The sequence below is a fragment of the Scyliorhinus torazame genome, chromosome 6 (genome assembly GCF_047496885.1).
Source record: "Scyliorhinus torazame isolate Kashiwa2021f chromosome 6, sScyTor2.1, whole genome shotgun sequence".
NCBI lineage: Eukaryota > Metazoa > Chordata > Chondrichthyes > Carcharhiniformes > Scyliorhinidae > Scyliorhinus > Scyliorhinus torazame.
Genome location: NC_092712.1, coordinates 313370607 through 313393927, shown reverse-complemented (window position 1 = coordinate 313393927; position 23321 = coordinate 313370607). Strand labels below are relative to the sequence as shown.

Below are 23321 nucleotides of genomic sequence, written 5' to 3'. Positions count from 1 at the left end.
AAGAAGCTCCAAGCTGCTTAATCAAAATTATGCATGCAAGAATCAACCACCTAAATCAAAATCAAATTACACAAGACGAGAGAAAAGAGAGAAAAATATTTTCAAAAAATAAAACACCCAAACCCTTTTCTTCCCAAACATCACAACTTAACTCACAGAATTAAAAGGCTGAAATTTTAAACACGACAAAGCGGAACACAGAAGCATGTTTCTCCCCTCCTCGCCACTCCATCCCATCCCTCAAACTCAGCCCACCACAGTTAGAATTTAACAGTCCTTAATTTAAGCGTCCTTAAACCAGATTATTGTCTTTCATGAAAGTAACCACCTCTTCTGGAGAATTGAAGTACAGCTCCCGGTTCTCGTAGGTCACCCAAAGACGCGCCGGGTATAACAGTCCAAATTTAATGTCTTTCTCAAACAGGGCCGCCTTAACTTTGTTGAAACTGGCTCTCCTCTTTGCGAGTTCTGGTCCCCAGTCTTGGTACACCCGGATCTCTGATTGTTCCCACATGTACCGTTTTGTCTGCCTGGCCCACTTCATGATTCCTTGTCGAGGAATCGATGTAGCCTCACAACCATGGCCCTCGGGGGCTCACGACCCTGGGGCTTACGTAGGAGCACCCTATGCGCCCGGTCCACCTCCAGCGGCTTGTCAAACACATCGGCCCCGACCATCTCCCGCAACATCTTCCCCACATACGCTCCCGCATCTGATCCCTCCTTCCCCTCCGGCAGCCAGACGATTCGGGTATTTTGCCTGCAAAACCGGTTCTCCGAGTCTTCCACTTTATCAAGCAGTCGTTTCTGGCTGTCCTGTAGTATGCTAATTTCCAAAGCCATTGCAGTGGACTCCTCCTCTCGTTCAGTCGGCAGCTCCTGCAGCTTTAGAATCCTGTACCTGGGTCGTCATTTTCTCCTCCACCCGGTCAACCACCTCCTTAATCGAGGTTACCATCTGGGTTACATCTTCCGTACGCTCCTTGCGATGCCGGGCGAACTTCTCATCCAGGTACTCGACCCATTGCTCCATCGACCAGTGAGCTGGCGTGGTCACGCTTTGTCTCATTACCATTGAGCTCGATGAACTCTGATTCTTGCTTTCACTCATCTTTTGGTTTCTCCTTTTTCGACTCTCATTTGGCCGCGATTCCATAAATTGAGGGTGACCTCCTTTTCCTCTCCCTTCGATCAACTTATGTTGAGAAATTTTCTGAACAATCCGGCTTAAACACCATTAAAAAAAACACTAAGAGCGAGAGCTGCTGAATGTGCGACCGATACATGGCCGCCACCAGAAGTCCTCCCTGCTAGTTTAGCAGCCGGCCCACCCTCCACAGCTCCAAGCGCACTCTCCCAGGGCCAGGAATATTCCGCCCAGTGTGTTTCCTGCACCTGACCAATAAAAAGGAGTTTGTCTGAATCATATTTGGTTTGTCGTCTTTTAACTGCCTATCAATTTACCCTGGGATTGAGAATAAATGTGAGAGAATTAGTCAAGAAAGCCACAAAGGTCTTGGGGGGGATTCTCTGCGAACGGCGGGGCGGGTCACTCTGGCACCGAGGAGTGGCGTGAACCACTCCGGTGTCGGGCCGTCCCGAAGGTGCGGAATCCTCTGCACCTTCAGGGGCTAGGCCGGCGGCGAAGTGGTTGGTGCTGCGCCAACCGGCGTGGAAGGGCCTCCGCCGGCCGGCACGAGTTGGAGCATGCGCGGGAGTGCCAGCGTGTGCTGGCGTCATCCCAGCGCATGCGCAGGGGGTTCCGCTCCACACCGGCCATGACAGCGGCCGGTGCGGAGGGAAAGAGTGCCCCCACGGCACAGGCCCGCCCGCGGATCGGTGGGCCCCGATCGCGGGCCAGGCCACCGTGGGGGCACCCCCCGGGGTCAGATCGCCCCGCGCACCCCGGAGCCCGCCCACGCCGCCTTGTCCCGCCGGTAAATAGGTACTCTAATTTACGCCGGCGGGACAGGCAATTTATCGGCGGGACTTCGGCCCATCCGGGCCGGGGAATCCAGCGGGGGGGGGCCGCCAACCGGCGCGGCCCGATTCCCGCCCCCGCCGAATATCCGGTACCGGAGACTTCGGCAACCGGCGGGGGCGGGATTCACGGCGGCCAACGGCTATTCTCCGACCCGCTGGGGGGTCGGAGAATGACGCCCAGGATGTATAATCATCTGGAAAAAAATAATTTGATTAGAGATCGTCAACACGGTTTTGTGAAGGGTAGGTCGTGCCTCACAAATCTTACTGAGTTCTTTGAGAAGGTGATCAAACAGGTGGATGAGGGTAAAGCAGTTGATGTGGTGTATATGGATTTCAGTAAAGCGTTTGATAAGGTTCCCCATGGTAGGCTACTGCAGAAAATACGGAGGCATGGGATTCAGGGTGATTTAGCAGTTTGGATCAGAAATTGGCTAGCTGGAAGAAGACAAAGGGTGGTGGTTGATGGGAAATGTTCAGACTGGAGTCCACTTACTAGTGGTGTACCACAAGGATCTGTTTTGGGGCCACTGCTGTTTGTAATTTTTATAAATGACCTGGAGGAGGGGGTAGAAGGATGGGTGAGTAAATTTGCAGATGACACTAAAGTCGGTGGAGTTGTGGACAGTGCGGAAGGATGTTACAAGTTACAGAGGGACATAAATAAGCTGCAGCGCTGGGCTGAGAGGTGGCAAATGGAGTTTAATGCAGAGAAGTGTGAGGTGATTCATTTTGGAAGGAATAACAGGAAGACAGAGTACTGGGCTAATGGTAAGATTCTTGGCAGTGTGGATGAGCAGAGAGATCTCAGTGTCCATGTACATAGATCCCTGAAAGTTGCCACCCAGGTTGTGAGGGTTATTAAGAAGGCGTACGGTGTGTTAGCTTTTATTGGTAGAGAGATTGAGTTTCGGAGCCGTGAGGTCATGTTGCAGCTGTACAAATCTCTGGTGCGGCCGCATTTGGAGTATTGCGTGCAATTCTGGTCGCCGCATTACAGGAAGGATGTGGAAGCATTGGAAAGGGTGCAGAGGAGATTTACCAGAATGTTGCCTGGTATGGAGGGAAGATCTTATGAGGAAACGCTGAGGGACTTGAGGCTGTTTTCGTTAGAGAGAAGAAGGTTAAGAGGTGACTTAATTGAGGCATACAAGATGATCAGAGGATTGGATAGGGTGGACAGTGAGAGCCTTTTTCCTCGGATGGTGATGTCTAGCACGAGGGGACATAGCTTTAAACTGAGGGGTGATAGATATAAGACAGATGTCAGGGGTAGTTTCTTTACTCAGAGAGTAGTAAGGGCATGGAATGCCCTGCCTGCAACAGTAGTGGACTCACCAACACTAAGGGCATTCAAATGGTCATTGGATAGATGTATGGACGATAAGGGAATAGTGTAGATGGGCTTTAGAGTGGTTTCACAGGTCGGCAAAGGGCCTGTACTGCGCTGTAATGTTCTATGTTCAAAGGGGTGACCTGGTTTACAGGTCTGGTGACATTATGATGGGTGGCACAGTAGCACAGTGGTTAGCACTGTTGCCTCACAGCGCCAGGGTCCCAGGTTCACAGTGTCAAATTGTGAGGATGCTACAACCAAAAGAATCATGATGCTAAACAAAGTTATAGACAATCATTGAAATAGAAATTAGGTTTAAATTTAGGGCGGCACATTAGCACAGTGGTTAGCACTGTTGCCTCACAGCCCCAGGGATCCGGGTTCGATTCCTGGCTCGGGTCACTGTCTGTGCAGAGTCTGCACGTCCTCCCCGTGTGTGCGTGGGTTCCCTCCGGGTGCTCCGGTTTCCTCCCACAGTCCAAAGACGTGCGGGTTAGGTGGATTGGCCACGCTAAATTGCCCTTAGTGTCCAAAAAAGGTTAGGTGGGGTTAATGGGTTCCGGGGATAGGGTGGAGGTGTGCGACTTAAGTAGGGTGCTCTTTCCAAGCGCCGGTGCAGACTTGATGGGCCGAATGGCCTCCTTCTGCACTGTAAATTCAATGTTCTATGTTCTGATTTCACAGACAAACACTACGAAGCATTGGATACACGATGGACTGGATTGTCCTCTGCCAGCCCATTTGAGTGTGTTTGGAATGGAAAAGGGGGTAAAACTAGGCAACTCTGTCAACCCTCATGTTCCCATACTGATCTGAATGTCTCTGTGCTCATACCCACTGCTGGCAGCCTCTTCCTTGGTCGCACGGAGATGTGGTGGGGTACCAGAGCTGGTATTTGGGGGATTAACATCCTCCCCTCTTGCCAGTACCACCTGGAGAAATGAGGTAGAGGGCCAGGGTACTGACAGGAAGGTGCCTCGCTCTTTGGACACAAAGAAAGGCAGCCAGTCTCTCCTTCCAATTCGACTCTAACCATGATCCCATCTCAGCCATGGCTAACCTCCCCTTGCAGTCAACGCTGGACGTGCAATATCAGCAATCACCAGTTTCTGGCTCCCATCCCATTATACTAACTCCCTGCTCCTGGATCCAGGAAACTGCACGATGCATAAATAAAAAGAAGTGTCAAGTGAACACAACTACATTCACCGTACTCTTTAATAAACAGAACCCTGGCCACAAGAATGAGTATCCATTTCGAGCAGGGGGCCGTAGCGTCCCATTGTTTAAATTTGCCGGACTGGTTACCAACAGAGATTATCAGTTATAGGAGTTAATCAGTAAATCCTCAGATAGAATCATCAACGCAGCAAAAATGTCCACCCAGAATGAAGCCATTCAGCCCATCTTGTCTCTGTCATAACCGAGAATCAGCCAATACTGCCCTTGATGTGTAGCCGATAGGTTGTGGCATATCCAGGTACTTTATCCCAGCCAATCCAATCCTTCCTGATCTCAGCCTACCCAATCATTCCCGACCCTAATCAATCCAATCCCCCGGATCCTAGCCAATCCAATCCCCCTGACCGAGCCAATCCAATCATTCCTGAGCCCAGCCTCTTCACTCCTTCCTCATCTCAAAAATCCCATTGGCAACATCCACATAAATCTCCTCATGTTTCTGGGGAGCAGCAGCAAATGTCTCGGGTGCTCGAATCCAAATCTGCCTGAAATAAATCTGGAGCTGTTAAACTGGTGACGACAGAAGATTTTGTGCTGAAGGTAGTCACACTTAACAAGGAGCAAAGAGCTGATTGAATAGATGCCAGAAGCCTCAAATAATCAAAGATTTGAAATCGGTATAACTGGAATGAACTTGTACAGAAGTTCCCATTTAACTGGTAGGAACAGTTATCTGGAATAAGCGTGGTTGCTGGTGACGACTTAACTAAAATATATCTATTTTTAAAGTATGTTTATTATGACAACGCAACAAAACCACAAGAATAAAACGGCACAGTGAGAAAAGGCTCAGCATACATGGATACAGAGGGGGGCAGGAGTATAATGAGCTCGGTACAATCGTCAGACATAACTTGCTGCCTCTATAAGCCCAACCAGAAAACAAGGGAGAAACAGGCCAAGGCCATGGAAACATGGTAAAATGGTTCACGCTCTCCCAATCAGCGAATGCTCGCAATTACCATCAGCGTTCAGGATCAACGGTTTGCGCCACGTTCAGGAGCAGATCAATAAAACTCCCTCAACTCCAGCAACACCAAGTGGGAACTCGCCTCTCACTCCTCGCCATGGACTGGGCTCACGGATCGTCCTTGTCTGGCCCCTACCTCCCGATCCTGCCAGGGTAGATTGACACACCATGCAGCAGGACCTCGACGACACCAAGGCAGGTCCTTAGCAGGGAAAACGCTCTATCGAATACGAGGATTTTCTCCTGCGCCACCACCATTCTCCCAAGGATATCTCGCTGTTCCTCAGAGCGAACGCCAACTTCCTGCACCACGGGGCTGAGATTCTCCTCTCGAACAACATTCTCAATGACGGCCATCATCGCGATGTACACAGCACCACTGGGGCGAACGCCCATTCAGCAGCAACGCCACTGCGAGCTGGGGCCCGCCATCGCAATGAATCTTTTCCTGTGTTTGATTAAACACTTTGGGCGAAATTCTCCTACCCGCCCCGCCACATTTCTGCCCCGACCGGCCGGCGGGAGTCTCCGTAACACCGGCCGGTCAATGGGGTTTCCCATTGTGGGGCAGCCCCACGCCGTCGGGAAACCCCCGGGCGCCGGCAAAACGGAGACTCCCGCCGGCGGAGAATGACGCCCCTTGCCTCTGGCCCAATGCGTTTATAATCAGCACTCGGCCTGTTTATTATCTTGTAAGCTTTGTGGAGATGGAAGCAATCACTTAAAGGGATCGCTGCTGTGATAAGTCACTGAGATAAAAGCAAACGACTGCGGATGCTGGAATCTGAAACAAAACCAGAAAATACGGGGCATTCTCAGCAGGTCTGACAGCCTCTGTGGAGAGAGAAGGGAGCGAACGTCTCGCGGTTGGGCGACTCTTTGTCGAAGCTCATGGAATTTTGTCACTGAGAGTCTGGCTCACCACTGCACTGGCGAAAGGAATGTCTCCTGGCATTCCGGGGGAGGACTTTGTCAGCCCTGTTTATTGTGCCTGGGGCTCCTTTGGAAAGGGACAGCAAGTTCAAAATCTGTCCACCGTCTACAAGGCACAAGCCAGGAGTGTGATGGAATACTGTCCACTTGCTTGGATGAGTGCAGCTCCAACAACACTCAAGAAGCTCGACACCATCCAGGACAAAGCAGCCCATTTGATTGGCACCCCATCCAACACCACATTCACTCCTTGCACCACCAACACATGGTGGCAGCCGTGTGTACCATCTACAAGACACACTGCAACAACTCACCAAGGCTCCTTCAACAGCACCTTAAAAAAACCCACAATCTCTATCACCTAGAAAGACCACCACCTTCTCAATGAGGAGTAAGGATGGGCAATAAATGCTGGGCTAGACAGTGACACCTACATCCTGTGAACGAATAAATTTAAAAAAACACAGGGCCAAGCAGATCTCCATTGCTGGTTTCCTCTTTGTTGCTACTGACTGCCTCTGCATCCACCAGGTGGCTAATCAACATTATGTGGTGCAACCGGCCTGCTCTTCTTAAAGGCGCTCTGTCTCTCTTAAACGGAAACTGCACCAAATAATATTGCAGAGATTTAAAATATGCAAAATTGAACATTTGGGCAAAGACGAAATTCTCCGGAAACGGCGCGATGTCCGCCGACTGGCGCCCAAAACGGCGCAAATCAGATGGGCATCGCGCCGCCCCAAAGGTGCGGAATGCTCCGCATCTTTGGGGGCCGAGCCCCAACATTAAAGGGCTAGGTTGGCGCCGGACGAATTTCCGCCCCGCCAGCTGGCGGAAAAGGCCTTTGGTGCCCCGCCAGCTGGCGTGGAAATGACATCACCGGGCAGCGCATGCGCAGGAGCGTCAGCGGCCGTTGACGGCATTCCCGCGCATGCGCAGTGGAGGGAGTCTCTTCCGCCTCCGCCATGGTGGAGACCGTGGCGGAGGCGGAAGGGAAAGAGTGCCCCCACGGCACAGGCCCGCCCGCGGATCGGTGGGCCCCGATAGCGGGCCAGGCCACCGTGGGGGCACCCCCCGGGGCCAGATCGCCCCGCGCCCCCCCCAGGACCCCGGAGCCCGCCCGCGCCGCCTTGTCCCGCCGGTAAGGTAGGTGGTTTAATTTACGCCGGCGGGACAGGCATTTTAGCGGCGGGACTTCGGCCCACCTGGGCCGGAGAATCGAGCGGGGGGGCCTGCCAACCGGTGCGGCGCGATACCCACCCCCGCCGAATATCCGGTGCCGGAGACTTCGGCAACCGGCGGGGGTGGGATTCACGCCAGCCCCCGGTGATTCTCCGACCCGGCGGGGGGTCGGAGAATCTCGCCCCTGATTCCAGAGTGATGGATATGACACTAAAAGCCTGGTGGATGTCTGCATGAGCAGGGGGGAGGGGGGTGGGGGGGGGGGGGGGGGGGGGGGGGTGAGGAGCTGGTGACGAGGTCACTCGCATCCACTTAACCCAATGGAGCAAATGGTTCACAGCATCATGGGGACACCTGAAACATCCAGTGCCTTGGGGACGATGGTATGTTCCTGCCTTAGGTCGCACCTCAACTCCTGGCCCACCCTTGTCCTGCTATTTAGCATCATGAGGAAGCTGCTGGTGGTGAGACTGTGGAGCCCCCGCTTGTCACTTGACCCAGCCTTCCCCGTCTGAGTTCCCGATTTCAGACTGCCAAGAATGTCATCCGCCCAACCGCAGCAGCCCAAGAGGCAGAGAAAGAGCAACAGCATAGAACTGGTGTGGCACTGCAGCAAGTGTGGAATTGGGCTCAGCATGTAGTGAATCAGCTGGGTACCAGCGGGATGTCACCAAGTCAGGGGGAGCGTTCATGTGCCAGTTCAGCGGAGTGGGGAGATCACTGACCTGTTCCAGAGGGCTCAAGAGGACGACCTCCATCAATTGGCTTGCAGGAGATTGTCAATGGGCATGTCCTGTCAGACATCCTCCTGTCAGTGTCACGGAGCATGGAGGAGTCCAGCTCCAGGTTGGCAAAGGGCATCGTGCAGAGTTTACCCTCTCCTCAGCCTCTGCCCCTTTCCCCCGTCACGCTGCAGGCCCATAAGACCATAAGACATAGGAGCAGAATTAGGCCACTCGGCCCATCGAGTCTGCTCCGCCGTTCAGTCACGGCTGATACTTTCTCATCCCCGTTCTCCTGCCTTCTCCCCATAACCCCTGATCCCCTGCTGACCCCATGCCTGTCGCAGTCTTTGTGGGAACAGATCATCAAATCCATTGCCCTTCCCCGTGAGGAAGCAGCAACGCTCCCTGCCAAATCCCGGAACTCACAACACTTCCAAAAACACTCTCGAAACTCCCAGACAATTTGCAACAGGAGTTCTTCGAATTCACCTCAGCAGCTTGCGCCCGACTTCTCGGGGTTACCTTGTTCAGTGCGATGCACTGCAAATCAGAATGCCAGGCACCGAGTCAGCAGTTGAACACGGGCAACGTGTTTATTGCTGTCTAGCCGATGAATCCAAGGTGTCCTTTGCGAACACTAATGTCACTTTGTCAGAATAATTCCAAACCAAAAAAAAATGGAAATGCACAACTTCACCATTCTTCAATGATTGGGTAAGTGAGACTTGCAGCATCATAAATTCAGACCATCTGCCACATAACATTTACGACCAGCATAAGACATGCTAAGGTGACTGCAAGGGTCTGACTGAAATGTGTGTAAAGACTATAAAACAAAAAATGTGATTACAATCACATCCCCCACATCTGTCTCCAATATCACGGTAATGATTTACAATAACTCTGTGCCATGTTTTGAATCTTGCAGCTTTGACCAAGGACCTAACTTCCTTTGTTCCAGTCTTTATTTAGCAGCTAATTTGTGGATCCATTTAGTTCAGATATCCTGGTGATTTTGCGGGAGTAGCAAAAACTACTTCATTCCATGAATAGATGGGAGAGGTTGGGACTGTTTTCCTTGGAGAAGAGAAGTTTGAGAGGAGATTTGATAGAGATGTTCAAAAATACGAGGGGTCTGGGTAGAGTAAATAGGAAGAGGATTGTTTCCCATTGGTGGAAGCATCTAGAACCAGGGGACACAGATTGAAGGTAATTGTCAAAAGGGGAAAACACTTTGTCACACAGCAAGTGGTTAGGATCTGGGATGCGCTGCCTAAGAGTGTGGCGGAAGGAAGTTAAATCGAGGCACAATTCAATTGTTGTGTGCATACATGAAGGCCGGGATTCTGCAATACGGCGGCTAAGTGTTGACGTTGGTGTAAACACCGGAGTGTGTCACATCGGCGTCAACGGGCCTCCTGGCCCAGCAATTCCATGGTCCACAGGTGGCCAGCATGGAGTCTGAGTGCGCCACGCAGCACCGGTGCCGATACGTGGCCCTGCACTGCCGGCTGCGGGTCCGCGTATATGCCCAGCAGCCGCTTGTGCACCGGTCCCGCACAACATGGCGGAGCCACACAGCGGTAGGCCCCCCCCCCCCCCGGATCTCGTGCACCCGCCGATCGGTGGCCATTGTGGAGAACCCCCCCCCCCGGGAGTCCGATCCCCCCGTCCTCCATCAGGACGGCCACTGCAGCAGCGGGTCCGAGCTCCCGCCGGGTGGAACCATGTTAGAACTACGCCGGCGGGAACTCGGCAGGTCGACCGCGGAGAATCGCCGCGGGGGCCTCTTTCAATGGCCCCCGACCGGCGCCGTGTCGACCGCACGCGCGCGATTGCCTCCGATTCTCCGGTCGCCGGAGAATCGTGTCCCGGCATCAGACCAGCGTGGTGGGCCGTCTCGGCATCAACTCCGATTCTCCGAGCTGCCGCGGGCTCGGAGAATCCCGGCCGAAGGGTGGGATCATCCAGCCCTTCCCAATGGCCCGATCTTCCGGTCCTGTTGACGTAGATCGCCCCCCCAGCCCCCTGTGGCTGGTTCCCTGTCCGTGGGATGGGCAGTCCATACAGGGGAGGGGTGCGGGGGTGTAAAATTCTCACCATTGAGCTGAATGGTCTCCTTCGGCACTGTAACAATTTTGTGATTCAATGTTCTAAAATGTCACCGGGTGGTCTCCCCTGCTGAGTGTAAACATAAATGTTACAAATGAAAAATTCGTTCAAACACTGGCAAGTAATCCGGAATTGAAAAGGCAATTTGTCTCATATCTCAGTTTCCATCAAATTCCCAACGTAAAGTCAGGGCCGCACAGAAAATTAATCTATTGACCAACTAGATTTTACCATTAGATTCAACCAGTTTTCCAGGCGTCACAAGTGTTACATATAGACCTTCCTGGTGATTGAACCCTACTCGCGTTAAATCTCCAATTGCCGTTTCTTCCAATTGATGTCAATTTCAGGGGCCAGGATTTCAAATTTTCACCATTGGGTTGCACATTTGTGACCATCTTTAAAGGGGGATGTCCTCTACAGGTGGGGTTGATTCAAGGGGAATAGATTGGAGCATCGAATCAGCATAATCAGCTTCTAAAGCCAAAACCAAATTAGGAGCAATGTGCAAATAGGGCTTCTAGTCCACAGATGTTCACACCATTTGAGACTTGTAGATACAAATCAAGTTGAGAGAGGGCTGATCGGTTGGAGGGGAAGAGTCCCTCTTGGGGTAGGTGTAACAATGAGCAGTCCATTCTCTCAGTGTCTGCTAGACTTGACTATTCAAACACATTCCCGGATGGTCTCTCACATTCTACCCGCCATCATCATCTTGAGGTCATCCATAATTATAATCATAATGATCTTTATTGGTGTCATAAGTAGGCTTACATTAACACTGGAATGAAGTTACTGTGAAAATCCCCTCGTCGCCACACTGAGGGAGAATTCACAATGTCCAATTCACTTAACAAGCACGTCTTTCGGGACTTGTGGGAGGAAACCGGAGGAAACCCATGCGCACACGGGGAGAACGTGCAGACTCCGCACAGACAGTGACCCAAGCCGGGAATCGAACCCGGGTCCCTGGTGCTGTGAAGCAACGGTGCTAACCACTGTGTTACCGTGCTGCCCAAAACGCTGCTGCCCATGTCTTAACTCGCACCAAGACCCGTTCCTCTATCACCCCAGCGCTTGCCGACCCACATTGGCTCCGCAGTGCAATCGACACCTTGATTTTAAAATTCCCATTCTAAATCCCCCCCGTCGCCTCACACCTCCCTGTTTCTGTGATCTCCTTCGGCCCTGGAATCCTCATAAGTATCTGCACTCCTCTAATTCTAGCCAATTAAATATCCCTGATTTTGATCACTCCACTATTGATGGCCTTGCCATTAGCACCTAGACTCCGAGCTCTGGCATGTCCTCCCTAAGCCTTTCCATATCTCTCTACCTCACTGAGCTCCTTTGAGACACTCCCTAAATCTTACCTCTTTGGCCAAGCTTTTGGTCACCTGACCCAATATCTCCCGATTGACTCGATGTCAAATTTCAACAACTCAGGAGATTGGCTGTTGTGACGGCCAACGCAAAACAATGATCACATTTCCAAGTTAACGAATTGGCAGTGATGCTTTTGGAACAACCCAAAACGTTGCAAAACGTACCCTATAAATTCTAGATTATTTTGAGCACGGTCATGTCAGGAAAATTGTGTCCAATTCTGGGCTTTTACCAAGAGCATCAAGGCCTAAGGCAGAGTGAAGAGGAAATCTATTTAAAATGGTCGCAAGAATAAAAGATGCCATTTCTGTGGGGAGGCAGTGGTATGGTCACTAAACTAATAATCCAGAGACCCAGGGTAATGGCATGTTGGCCCCGCCAACGACACCCACCTCCCATGAATGAATAAAGAAAAATAAATTAGGCGGGTGAACATAAGAAATAGGAGGGGTCGTTTATACAACCACCTGGGTCTGCTCCGCCATCCGAGAAGATCATTGATGATTGCTACCTCAGCTCCCCTTTCCCGCAATATCCTCGCATCATTCGGGACCCTCGGTACCCGAAAGATAGGCGGGGGGCTCATTCAATGCACTTAGTGTCTGATTGAGCGTCCTGGTGTTGGGAAGGGGGAGAGGGAAGTGGGGGGGGGGGGAGGGAAAGGGGACCCACCCCTGTCAACGCTGCAACAAACCCTCCCACCATCACAGACCTCTATCCTGGGACGCTCTGCAGTCCTGGGCCTTCAGTGGGTGTCATTCTGGCAGCAGCCACTCCAACCCCTCCCCGGTGGTGCCACTGAGGATAAGAGCTGCCAGCCTCTGATTGGTCGAGAGCTCTTGGCAGGTGGCAGCACACATCCCTCGCCAGCTCCCAACAAGGCAGCCGAGGTTCCCACACCCATCGCCTCCGCAAATCTCCTCCCATGGAATCGTAGAACAGAGAAACAGGCAATTCAGTCCACTGGATCTTCAACCACCCAATAGTACTCTGATTCTGAGTAAAGTCGGTGGGGTTCGAGACTTGAAACCAACATTACCATCGACCTTCCCAGTTTCCCCGCTGCTGGGATGGACGGTTTAAAAGAGCTCCCCCATTGGGTCAGCATTCGACGTGACCCTGTGGGAATTCCCACTTGGCAAGGCAAGGATAAAATTGCTCTTGGGGTGTTTTTTTTTACAGTAACCCAAAATGGAGTTAGGGGGCACGATTTAATGAAGAAAACAGAAAAAAACAGAGTCCCATTTTGGGCCAGTTTAGCGGGATGTTTCCCAGCACTTGCAGCACCGGGAAGGACCCCACTATTAAACGGGACTCTGCTTTTCTTTCAGGCCTTGATGAGGAGCGCCGAGGCCGCACTTTGACCCATTTCCTGCACCAACAAGCTCAGCTCGCCAGTGCAGGAAGAGATCAGGATGACAGACTTCCTTCCTGGACACCCCCCAACAATCTGACCTACTGATTAGGGGGTCCTCGATCCCCCCCCCCCCCCCCCCCCCCCCACACACCCCCCCATCCCACTCCACCTCATATGGGAAGGGCACTCCCGGGCCCGATCCCCGGCATGGGCAACCTGGAACATTGTCACCTTGGCAGATCGCAATGCCTGTAACGAGCGCCATAAATCTCACGCGAGGTCTCTCGTGGAATTTAACGGCCTCGGCACGTCACCGGGTCGGGCTCCACGACGAGGCCGGTAGATCTCGCCCCAGGATTTTGGATCTCGTAGCATTGCTGCCTCACGGCGCCGAGGTCCCGGGTTCGGTCCCGGCTCTGGGTCACTGTCCGTGTGGAGTTTGCACATTCTCCCCATGTCTGCGGGGGTTTCGCTCTCACAACCCAGAGATGGATTGGCCACGCTAAAGTGCCCCTTAATTGGAAAAAATGAATTGGGTACGGCAAATTTATTTAATAAAAAGATTTTGGATCGGGGAAAAACTGGAAAATTCACCGTCATTCCTTTCAATTTTGCAAAAGGCCACGGAATTCTTCCCGTTCTTTGGGCGGAATTGTGGAGACTGCACTATCGTGCACAGTGGGTATAAATCGACTGTGCAATCAGGTACTCCCATTGTTACAGCAGGAAAATACAAATGTGTGAAAAGACAAAAGGAATATACAAATACTGGGCAATAGTGACGCAGGCACCACTGAAATAATGAAAAGATATGTCAGTCAACCAGAGGGAAGATGAGAAGAATTTTTATTTTACATCGAGACTTGCTGTGATCGGGAACCTGCTCTAAAAAGGGTGACCACCTGAGAGGGTGGTGATTGAACCCTAACTTTCAAAAGCGTATTGAAAAATATAATTTAAAAGGGAAATTTGCCCGGCTGTGGGAAAGGTGAGGTCTTGTGACGCAGTGACAGATTCCCTGCTTCTGATCCAGAGTCTCCAGGTTTGAGTCCCACCCCCAGGACTTGACATCTAAGGAAGGTGCGTTCATTATAAGGTCAAAGGGGTTGAATAATCACCTGGAAATCCTTCTAAACACAGTGGGAGAGATTCCTGGTCAGCCATGGGTGATGGAAAGAAATTGAAGCCTCTGCCATTAGCCCAGGCTACAACATGCATTTAGAAGTGTATGTTGCCGCAGCAACTGGGCCCCCTTCGTCTGCCTGGATAGCTGGGGTGGATTTGCAACCCTTCTCCTTGCCCTATACATGGTGGCGGGAGTGGGTCAGAACTGCCATTGGGCAGGAACTCAAGTTGAGGATGATGAGGAGGGAGTGGATATATTTGGATAGTTCTTGCTGGCACAGGATTAGTGGGCTGAAAGGCCTCCTATCATGCTGTATCATTCTTTACTTCAAAAATTGATACACAATCGGATGGCAGGAGTGGTCCATTCATCCCTTAAGCCTGCTCTGCCATCCTAATAAGATGTGATAGAAACCTCAAATCTGCATCCTACCTACCCCTGATAACAAATCACCCCTTTCTTTGCCAAGAATCTATCCACCTCCGCCTTAAAAATATCCAAAGACTCTGCTTCTGCCGCCTTTTCAGGAAGAGAGTTCCAAAGACTCAAAACCCTCTGAGTAAAAGAATTTCACCTCATCTCCATTTCAAATAGTGACCCCTAGTTCGAGATTCTCCCACAAGGGGAAACAACCTCTCCACATCCACCCTGTCAAAACCCCTCGAGACCTTATATGTTTTAATCTACTCTTCCAAACCCCAGCGGATAGAAGCCTCACCTGAAAACTGTCCGCACATGCGCACATCAACAAAAGGCGCAAACCGGCAAAGTTCCGTTCTGCGCATGCGCAGGAAACGGAAGCCGCGCATGCGCAGTTGAAGGAAAAGCACAAGTCTAGCCTGTCCAACCTGTCCTCAAAAGACAACCCACCCATTCCAGGTATTAGTCTGGTAAACTTTCTCTGAACAGCTCAAAATGCATTTACATCCTTCCTTTCATAAGGTGACCAACACTGTACACAGTGCTCCAGATGTGCACTCATTAGTGCCCTGCACAACTGAAGCGTAAGGGCCTATTTTTGTATTCAATTCCCCTCACAATATATAACATTCTATTGGGAATGTAGGAACAGGAGCAGGCCATTCAGCCCCTCGAGCCTGTCCCACCATTTAAGTGAATCATGGCTGATCTATAGCCTAACTCCATATACCTGTCTTTGGCCCATATCCCTTAATATTGTTGCTTAACAAAGCAAACATCAGCTTTCCTAATCACTTGATTATTTTCCTGCCAAAATCAATAAATAGTCAGTCCAACCATTGAACCCATTTATCTTGTAAAACAGCCACCGAACGTCCAGAGGTTTGCTGATTCAATCATCACGGGACTATTGGGTGACTACATGAGTGAGACGCAAGAGGGATGCACACCGGCAGGAAATATGGGACCTGGACAATTTTGGGGTGGAAGAGTTTAAATAATCCCCCCCCCCCCCCCCCCCCCCCCCCCCCCCGTTTCATCAAGAGGTTCTCTACTTCGTAGCCACCACCTTTAACCCGGGTCACTGTCACATTATTGGTCAACTGCATTTTTATGCAAAGTAACTGAGAGTCTTAACCAGCATCGCGAGGTTGTCACTTCCTCCCTTCACTGCGCAATCCCTCCCCCACAACACGTGTTAAAACAGGGGCCTAAAACCTGGAGTGAAAAGTGAGCCAAATATTCTTCCAAATTCTGTGATCCAAATGAATGGCTTTGACTCAAAATGGCAAAACACTTAATTCAGGCCACGAACCTAAAATCAAACCTTTCTCTGCGCTGACCCAGTGTTAGTGGAAAATTTGTGCCATTAACTTGTGCCTTCTTCACCATGTTCAGTTAAAACGATTGAACTGTTGAAGTTCCTTCTCAACTCTTAATCTTTATGAAAGGTACAATACGGATAACTTGAATTTAAAGGATTTAAGAAACATTTATTGGCGTAATTATTCCAAGCCAGTCACAAATTAATAGTCCCAGAGCTCCCTAAGGACAAGCTGACAGTTTTCCTTCTGATCTCCATTTAATGTGTTGAACTGAAGTTGACAGGTGGACCACACCATGCTTCATCACTGCAGGTTTAATGGCCATTACATACCTCTACAAATCTGCAATTGACAAGAAACCACACAACCCTGTTCATGGTTTGTGTCAAGTGTCCTTAATCTGACTAACATGCAGTAGCAGCTTTGAAGGAAACCCTATTTTCTAATCACTGAGCTGCAAGGGAATTGTAATTTAAACAACATTATTGAACTTCTGCCTTTTCAGAGAAAGCACTCATCAATCTTCAATGACTGCCCCCCCCCCCCCCAAGCCACTAACTGATGTCAAATTCTCTATTGTGCTGTGTTACCAGTTAGGACAATTGCTCCTTTCCCACAGACATTTGAAGGATTATGCTACAACAACAGTGTGCATTTGTCCACTGCCTTTAACATAACAGCCTTGAAGCTGACGACAAGTGAAAAAAATGAAAATCGTCACAAGTAGGCTTTAAATGAAGTTACTGTGAAAAGCCCCTAGTCACCACATTCCGGCACCTGTTCAGGGAGGCTGGTACGGGAATTGAACCATGCTGCTGGCCTGCCTTAGTCTGCTTTCAAAGCCAGTGATTTAGCCCTGTGCTAAGTACAAGATATGATGTAAAGTTTGGTCAATGAGGTTGGTTTTAAGAAGCATCTTGTAGGTGGAATTAAGAGAGGTAGAGAGTCAGGGAGGTTTAGGAAGGGGAATGGAGAGCTCAGGGCACAGGCAGCTGAAGGATCCGCCGCTAATTGCAGAGAGATTAAAAGTTGGGGTTGATTAGAGAACGGAATGGAGGACTACAGCTTCTCGGAGGATTGTAGGGACCAAAAATAGAGACATATATCGGCAGAGAACTCAGCAAGAAACAAGCGATTGGAACCATTTGAGAGACAGTTAAAGACTCAGAAAGTGAGACAATTAAGGACTCAGAATGTGAGACAGTTGAAGACTCTCAATGTGAGACAGTTAAGGACTCAATGTGAGACAGTTGAGAAGTCTAAGGGTGCACAAGCAAAACAATTAAAAATAATCACTATATGTTTTCACCACAAAATGAATTTTCAAATCCAGCAGCTAAACACTGGGTGACAATGAAAACAAGCAGAATTTAATGATGCAAAGTAGAACAATGGCAAGCATAGTACAAGAGAAACCAGCAACTAGAACAAAGAATCTCAAGCATGTAAGGTCAAAATACCAGTATAGCAATTAGAACAAGGGAAAACAGAAACCTCATGAGGTAAAACAGCGAGCAAATGCCATAATTGGTGAAATTGGAAAAAGTAACAAGCGATCTTAAAGAGGCCAAGGCAGGGAGTTTGTAAATTGCAATTTACACCTATCCCTAACCTCCACATCGTCATGTGTTTCTCCTTGGTGAATACTGATGCAAAGTACTCATTAAAGATCTCACCCATTTCCTGACTCCACACATAACTTCCCTCCTTTACCCTTGAGTGGGCCTACTCTTTCCGTAGCTACTCTCTCTTTATAATAATCTTTATTGTCACAAGTAGACTTATGTTAACACTGCAATGAAGTTACTGTGAAAAGCCCCTAGTTGCCACACTCTGGTGCCTGTTCGGGTCCACAGAGGGATAATTCAGAATGTCCAAATTACCTAACAGCACGTCTTTCTGGATTTGTGGGAGCAAACAGGAGCAGCCGGAGGAAACCCACGCAGACACAGGGAGGACGTGCAGACTCCGCACAGACCGTGATCTAAGCCGGGAATCGAACCTGGGACTTTCCATGTGAAGCAACAGTGCTGCCCACTGTGCTACCGTGCTGCTCCTTATATATGTATAAAACGCCTTGGAATTTTCCTTGACCCTGTTTGCCAATGACATTTGATGGCCTCTTTTAGCCCTGCTAACTCCCCATTTGAGTTTGTCCCTACTTTCCCTATATTCTTCAAAAGCTTTGTCTGTTTTTAGTTGCCTGGACATTATGTAAGCTTCCTTTTTCTTTTTGACTAGTCTCACAATTTCCCCCAATTTAGCACCCTCACTCGAGGTCCACTCTTGTCCTTATCCATGAGTATTCAAAAACATATGGAATTATGATCACTATTCCCAAAATGTTCCCTACTGAAACTTTGCTCACCTAGCCGGGCTCATTCCCCAATACCAGGTCCAGTAAGGCCCTATCCCTGGTTGGACTATCAACATGCTGTTTTTAAAAACCCTCCTGGACACACCAAACAAAATGCTCTACACTTTTACGGCATATTAACTGCACCGTTTGCAGCCATAACTGCGTATGTTAAACCAGCCTAACCTACAACAACGATGTGCAGGTTCGGTGGATTGTCCATGCTAAATTGCCCCTTAGTGTCGAAAGGTTAGGTGGGGTTACAGGGATAGGTTGGGGAAGGTGATGGATGGGGTGCCAAACACGCAGGCTGCTTTATCTGGATGGTGTCAATCTTAACTGAGTGTTGCTGGAGCTGCACCAATCCAGGCAAGTGGAGAGTGTTCCATCACACTCATGACTTGTGCCTTGTAACGGAAGGAACAAATGTAAGAAACAAAGCGATGGAGCTTTCTGAAGGTAAGTCCTACCCTTTCCTTCCACCTTTCTCCCACTCCCAACCTCTGCTGGCTCTTGCAGATCTTAATGCCTTATAATTGCGTCTGTATAAATAATATAGACCTCCCCTCGCACTGAGACTAAAACCTGGTTCATTTAATGATCTGACCAAACGAATTCAGAGCTGGTTGGGTTTGGGCAGATGCAGCCGAGTTTGGGTATGGTCTAGAATCTGGGTAAAGAGCGAGCGGAGGTAGATTCAGGGGAGATAGAATCAAGTTGTCTTAAGACATATAAACCCATTCCTGTAAATAACTAAACTTACTCGCACAGAACTGTGCTAGAGGTGAGCAATCTTATAGTGAATTTACAATTCTCAAGGTAAACGATGGGGGGGATAATAAATACTGGCCCAAACGAAATACATATCATGATAAGCAAGCAGCTTTCTGAAGTATAAAGATAGTACAACTTTAAAAATGTCTTTGCCCTAAGAGGGCATTGGCGACCATGGGATTTCATTGGATTGGTCCATGATTACGCTGGGTAGGGCAGTGGTTTACCATTGCCTCCTGCAGTATAACTGACCAGGAAACCCGCCCTCTCTTACCACCTTCCAGCAGGTGTATTGGAAGGATTCACAGGCTCATAATCAACTTGTTTGGCCACGTTATCCATACACCTTTCATGGCTATCGAGCCCTGAAGTGGGACTTGAACCTGGAGTTTCTGGCCCAGAAGTAGGGACACTACCCACTGCGACACAAGTCCTCCCACCTACAATATAGCATTGATCTTCATGATTCTTTCACCATGGCCTTCCTGTGGCTACTCAAGTACACTGAACTCTGCCACTCACCTTCTGTACTCAAGTACAAATTGAGGAATTCTATTCAATGGACTGGCACCAGACTTACAATGATCATTTTTAAAGAGATGGGCAAGAGAAACTTCCCAGGAAGCTTGTGGAATTAAGGTGGATTGAAGGGCATGTTTACCAATAGCCTTGGAGACAATCCTCCATTTCCCTAATGGTGGCTTATTCAATATTGAGGTCCAGTAAATTTAGCAATCTGAAAGCCTGGATTGCCAATTATTTTCTTCTAGTTTTCGACCTACGCCTGCTCTGAATCGTGTCTCGCACTGGGGCATAAAGCCTCACTATAGTGTGGACAGAGGGAGTAACTGTCAACGGCCTCTTTAATCAAGAGGAGTATCACAGTTAAAGTCTCATTCAGTCCTCAACTGACATCCATATTTCAACAGGACTTGCCAACTAACAACTAGGAGCTGGAACCATGGCCGGGTTTAACGGAGATGGGGCAAGATATGGGCAGTCAACCCACTCCGAGGAAGCTGGTTGGCCAATTAAACACCATAATGAGACTGGTAGCCTCAGATTGAACAGGTTTTGCAGGTGAACCCTGTCTGCCAGGGTTCCCAAATCTCGAGTAAAACTCAGAAGCTGAAGGGAGGCTGTGATCCCTCCACGGAGAATGGAAATGCTTAAACCCAGACCTCTAAACGCTCCACTCCCCCCCCCCCCCCCAATTATGCACACCCCCTCCACCCATATCTGCATCAGACTCCATCCACACTCTCCCTAGCAGCAAGTAGCTTACCTGTGGCTGTGGCCTCCTCCAGGAAACTGGAAAAGAGTAGCCTGCGATAAGATTAATTCTACCCATTCCCCTATTTATTGGACCATCAACAAGCAGACTACTGGAGGGAACCACAATGTGAGTTGTCGGTGTTACTGTCCAAGGTGCTGAAATGTTCCTTCAGCAGGGGATTTGTCAGCAACAAAAATAAATAGCTCTTGCTGACAATTCTTCGCATCAGCTCTGCTACCTTAGGTCCGAGCTCAATGTCCAATTAATAACTTTACGTTAACTGGGATTGTGCAGTTTTTCATTGCTAAATGTGCCCTGCAGTATAAACAGCAGCATCATAAACATTTCAATTAAATAACGCGAGACCCACTCCACAATGTAAAATTTGACATTAATAATTCCTCTTCGCCAAAGAATTAAGATAATTGATGAAAGGCAGAGCAGTAAAAGGCATTTAATTCAGTAGCCTAGGGCAGCATGCACCATCAACAGACAACTAACCGAACAATGTTGGCAACACATCCAGTCACAACTCACTGACGGGCAGAGAGGGGGCAGAGGGACCTCGGGTTAGAAACCGGGGATCTCCAGACTAGGCAGAGGAGATCACAAAGAGAAACCATTTCCTCGTCAGGCTCCATGCTATTTGACCGGGAGCTGGGGTTGGGGGCACTGGAGTTAGTGGACACCTCAGCACCATTTAAAAATCAGGCAGCTGGTTACAGACTGTGCTGTTGTTCATCAGAAGCATCACCACCGCCTCAACCCGCTTCTCACCTCAATAAATTAATTTCAAAGCCATGGGAGTACGCAAAATGAGACACTTTGCTAATAAGTTAATTTTTAACATTAGCCAAGCAATGCAGCAACAATGGGTTCAAATGTATGCATTAATTACATCTGGACTTGTACCCACTAAGGATCATAAAGGTAAAGTCGTCAATAATAAATATAACCCCAGTGGAAAATTCAGTAGGAACTCAGAACATGTGGAACTCGCTACTGTAAAGAGTGTTTGAGATAAATAGCATGGAGCTATAGGTAAACACAGGAGTGAAAGAAATAGAAGGATATGTTCCTTGGCCTAGATGAAGATGAGGTTTGTGTGGAGCATAAATGCTAGCATTGACTTGTTGGGCTGAGAGGCCTGTTTCAAACAAATTAAACTGATCTTTGAGTGGCTTTAAGGAAAATCATGACGTAAACCCACTGCACTAACGCAAAGGTATGGAGACTTAATCTGACTTCCCTTTTATACATTTCGCACAGGTTTCAGTCTGTGGTTTCCGACACAACACAGCAGTCTGCTTTCGCAATAAAATACATATGCCAAATCAATCTGGATCATAATTGCTGCACAGCGCCAGGTGCTTGTTCAATTGGATACACACAATGGTTTTCGGGCAAATGCCTTTCATGGAAGACGAGCCAGTTCAAAGGCTTGTACAAAACTGAGTGTCAATTTAAAATTATACATTCAAAGATATGAAATAGAAACTTTTCATGCTTAACATTGGAATTGTGCTAAATATTCTTTCCAATGCAGAAGCCCCATTCATAAGGTTCAGTTACCAAAAACAACATACTTTCGCATACTGAAATACCACTTTCATTAATATTTAACCACCTTAGATCCATCTGTGCTTCTAGTTTTCCAAATACTGTGCCTCTCCCATACATATAAAAATTCCTTTCCTAAAGAAAAAGAAAAGTTCTTACTAGTTGAACGAACTTTTCTCTTCCTAATAGCACAAACACATCATATACCAGCCCCGTAGGGTTAGAGTGATGCATTAGATGCCCAAACTACTGTCAAAGCACAAGTCTGATACAGCGCTGTATAACAGAGAGATAAAATACAAAAAGAGTGGTTAGAATTGTGGAACCCGCGACAACAGGAAGGAGTTGAGGCACAGACCATTGATGCATTTAAGGGGATGTCCCACACAGAGGGGACTTTGGAGGGAGGGAAAAATGTGCAAATCAGGCCATTTACCAGACATGGTCCCATCTCCCAGTGTTCTTGTTGAAATGGGTTAAGACCTGCAAAGACCACCTGCCTTGACAATTATCTGCATATAAGTGTCCAACTGGAGGCGGAACACTGCTTGAATCTCCCTAAAGGGAGATGCACACATCTCCTCCCATCCCCTCCCTTCCCCACCGAGGCAAAATGCCAGCAGATGGCAGGAGGTGGCCATCCAATCGCAGGCCGGGCACAGCAAGGCCTCCTTCCCTCCCATTGGACCACACCGTGTAGGGTTATCCCTCCACACCTAATGTTCAAAAAAGGGACTAGGGATAACCCTGGGAATTACAGGCCAGTTAGTCTTACTTCGGTGGTAGGCAAAGTAATGGAAAGGGTACTGAAGGATAGGATTTCTGAGCATCTGCAAAGACACTGCTTGATTAGGGATAGTCAGCACGGATTTGTGAGGGGTAGGTCTTGCCTTACAAATCTTATTGAATTCTTTTAGGAGGTGACCAAGCATGTGGATGAAGGTAAAGCAGTGGATGTAGTGTACATGGATTTTAGTAAGGCATTTGATAATGTTCCCCATGGTAGGCTTATGCAGAAAGTAAGGAGGCATGGGATAGTGGGAAATTTGGCCAGTTGGATAACGAACTGGCTAACCGATAGAAGTCAGAGAGTGGTGGTGGATGGCAAATATTCAGCCTGAATCCCAGTTACCAGTGGCGTACCGCAGGGATCAGTTCTGGGTCCCCTGCTGTTTGTGATTTTCATTAATGACTTGGATGAGGGAGTTGAAGGGTGGGTCAGTAAATTTGCAGACGATACGAAGATTGGTGGAGTTGT

The 23321-nt window shown here is 49.0% G+C and overlaps 1 protein-coding gene across 8 annotated transcripts in view; it reads right to left on the bottom strand.

Annotated features, from left to right (window-relative positions):
- LOC140425604 (copine-4) overlaps nucleotides 1-23321 on the bottom strand; it is a 620467-nt gene that overhangs the window by 278317 nt on the left and 318829 nt on the right. The window contains exon 1 of one of the 8 annotated variants that reach the window (XM_072510096.1): nucleotides 329-530. The exons of the other annotated variants lie outside the window; for them this stretch is intronic. Within the exon in view, the coding sequence (XP_072366197.1) occupies nucleotides 329-514 (186 nt within the window). The 5' untranslated portion in view covers nucleotides 515-530. Of the gene's footprint in view, nucleotides 1-328; nucleotides 531-23321 lie in introns of those variants that run through there. 8 annotated transcript variants of the gene reach the window in all.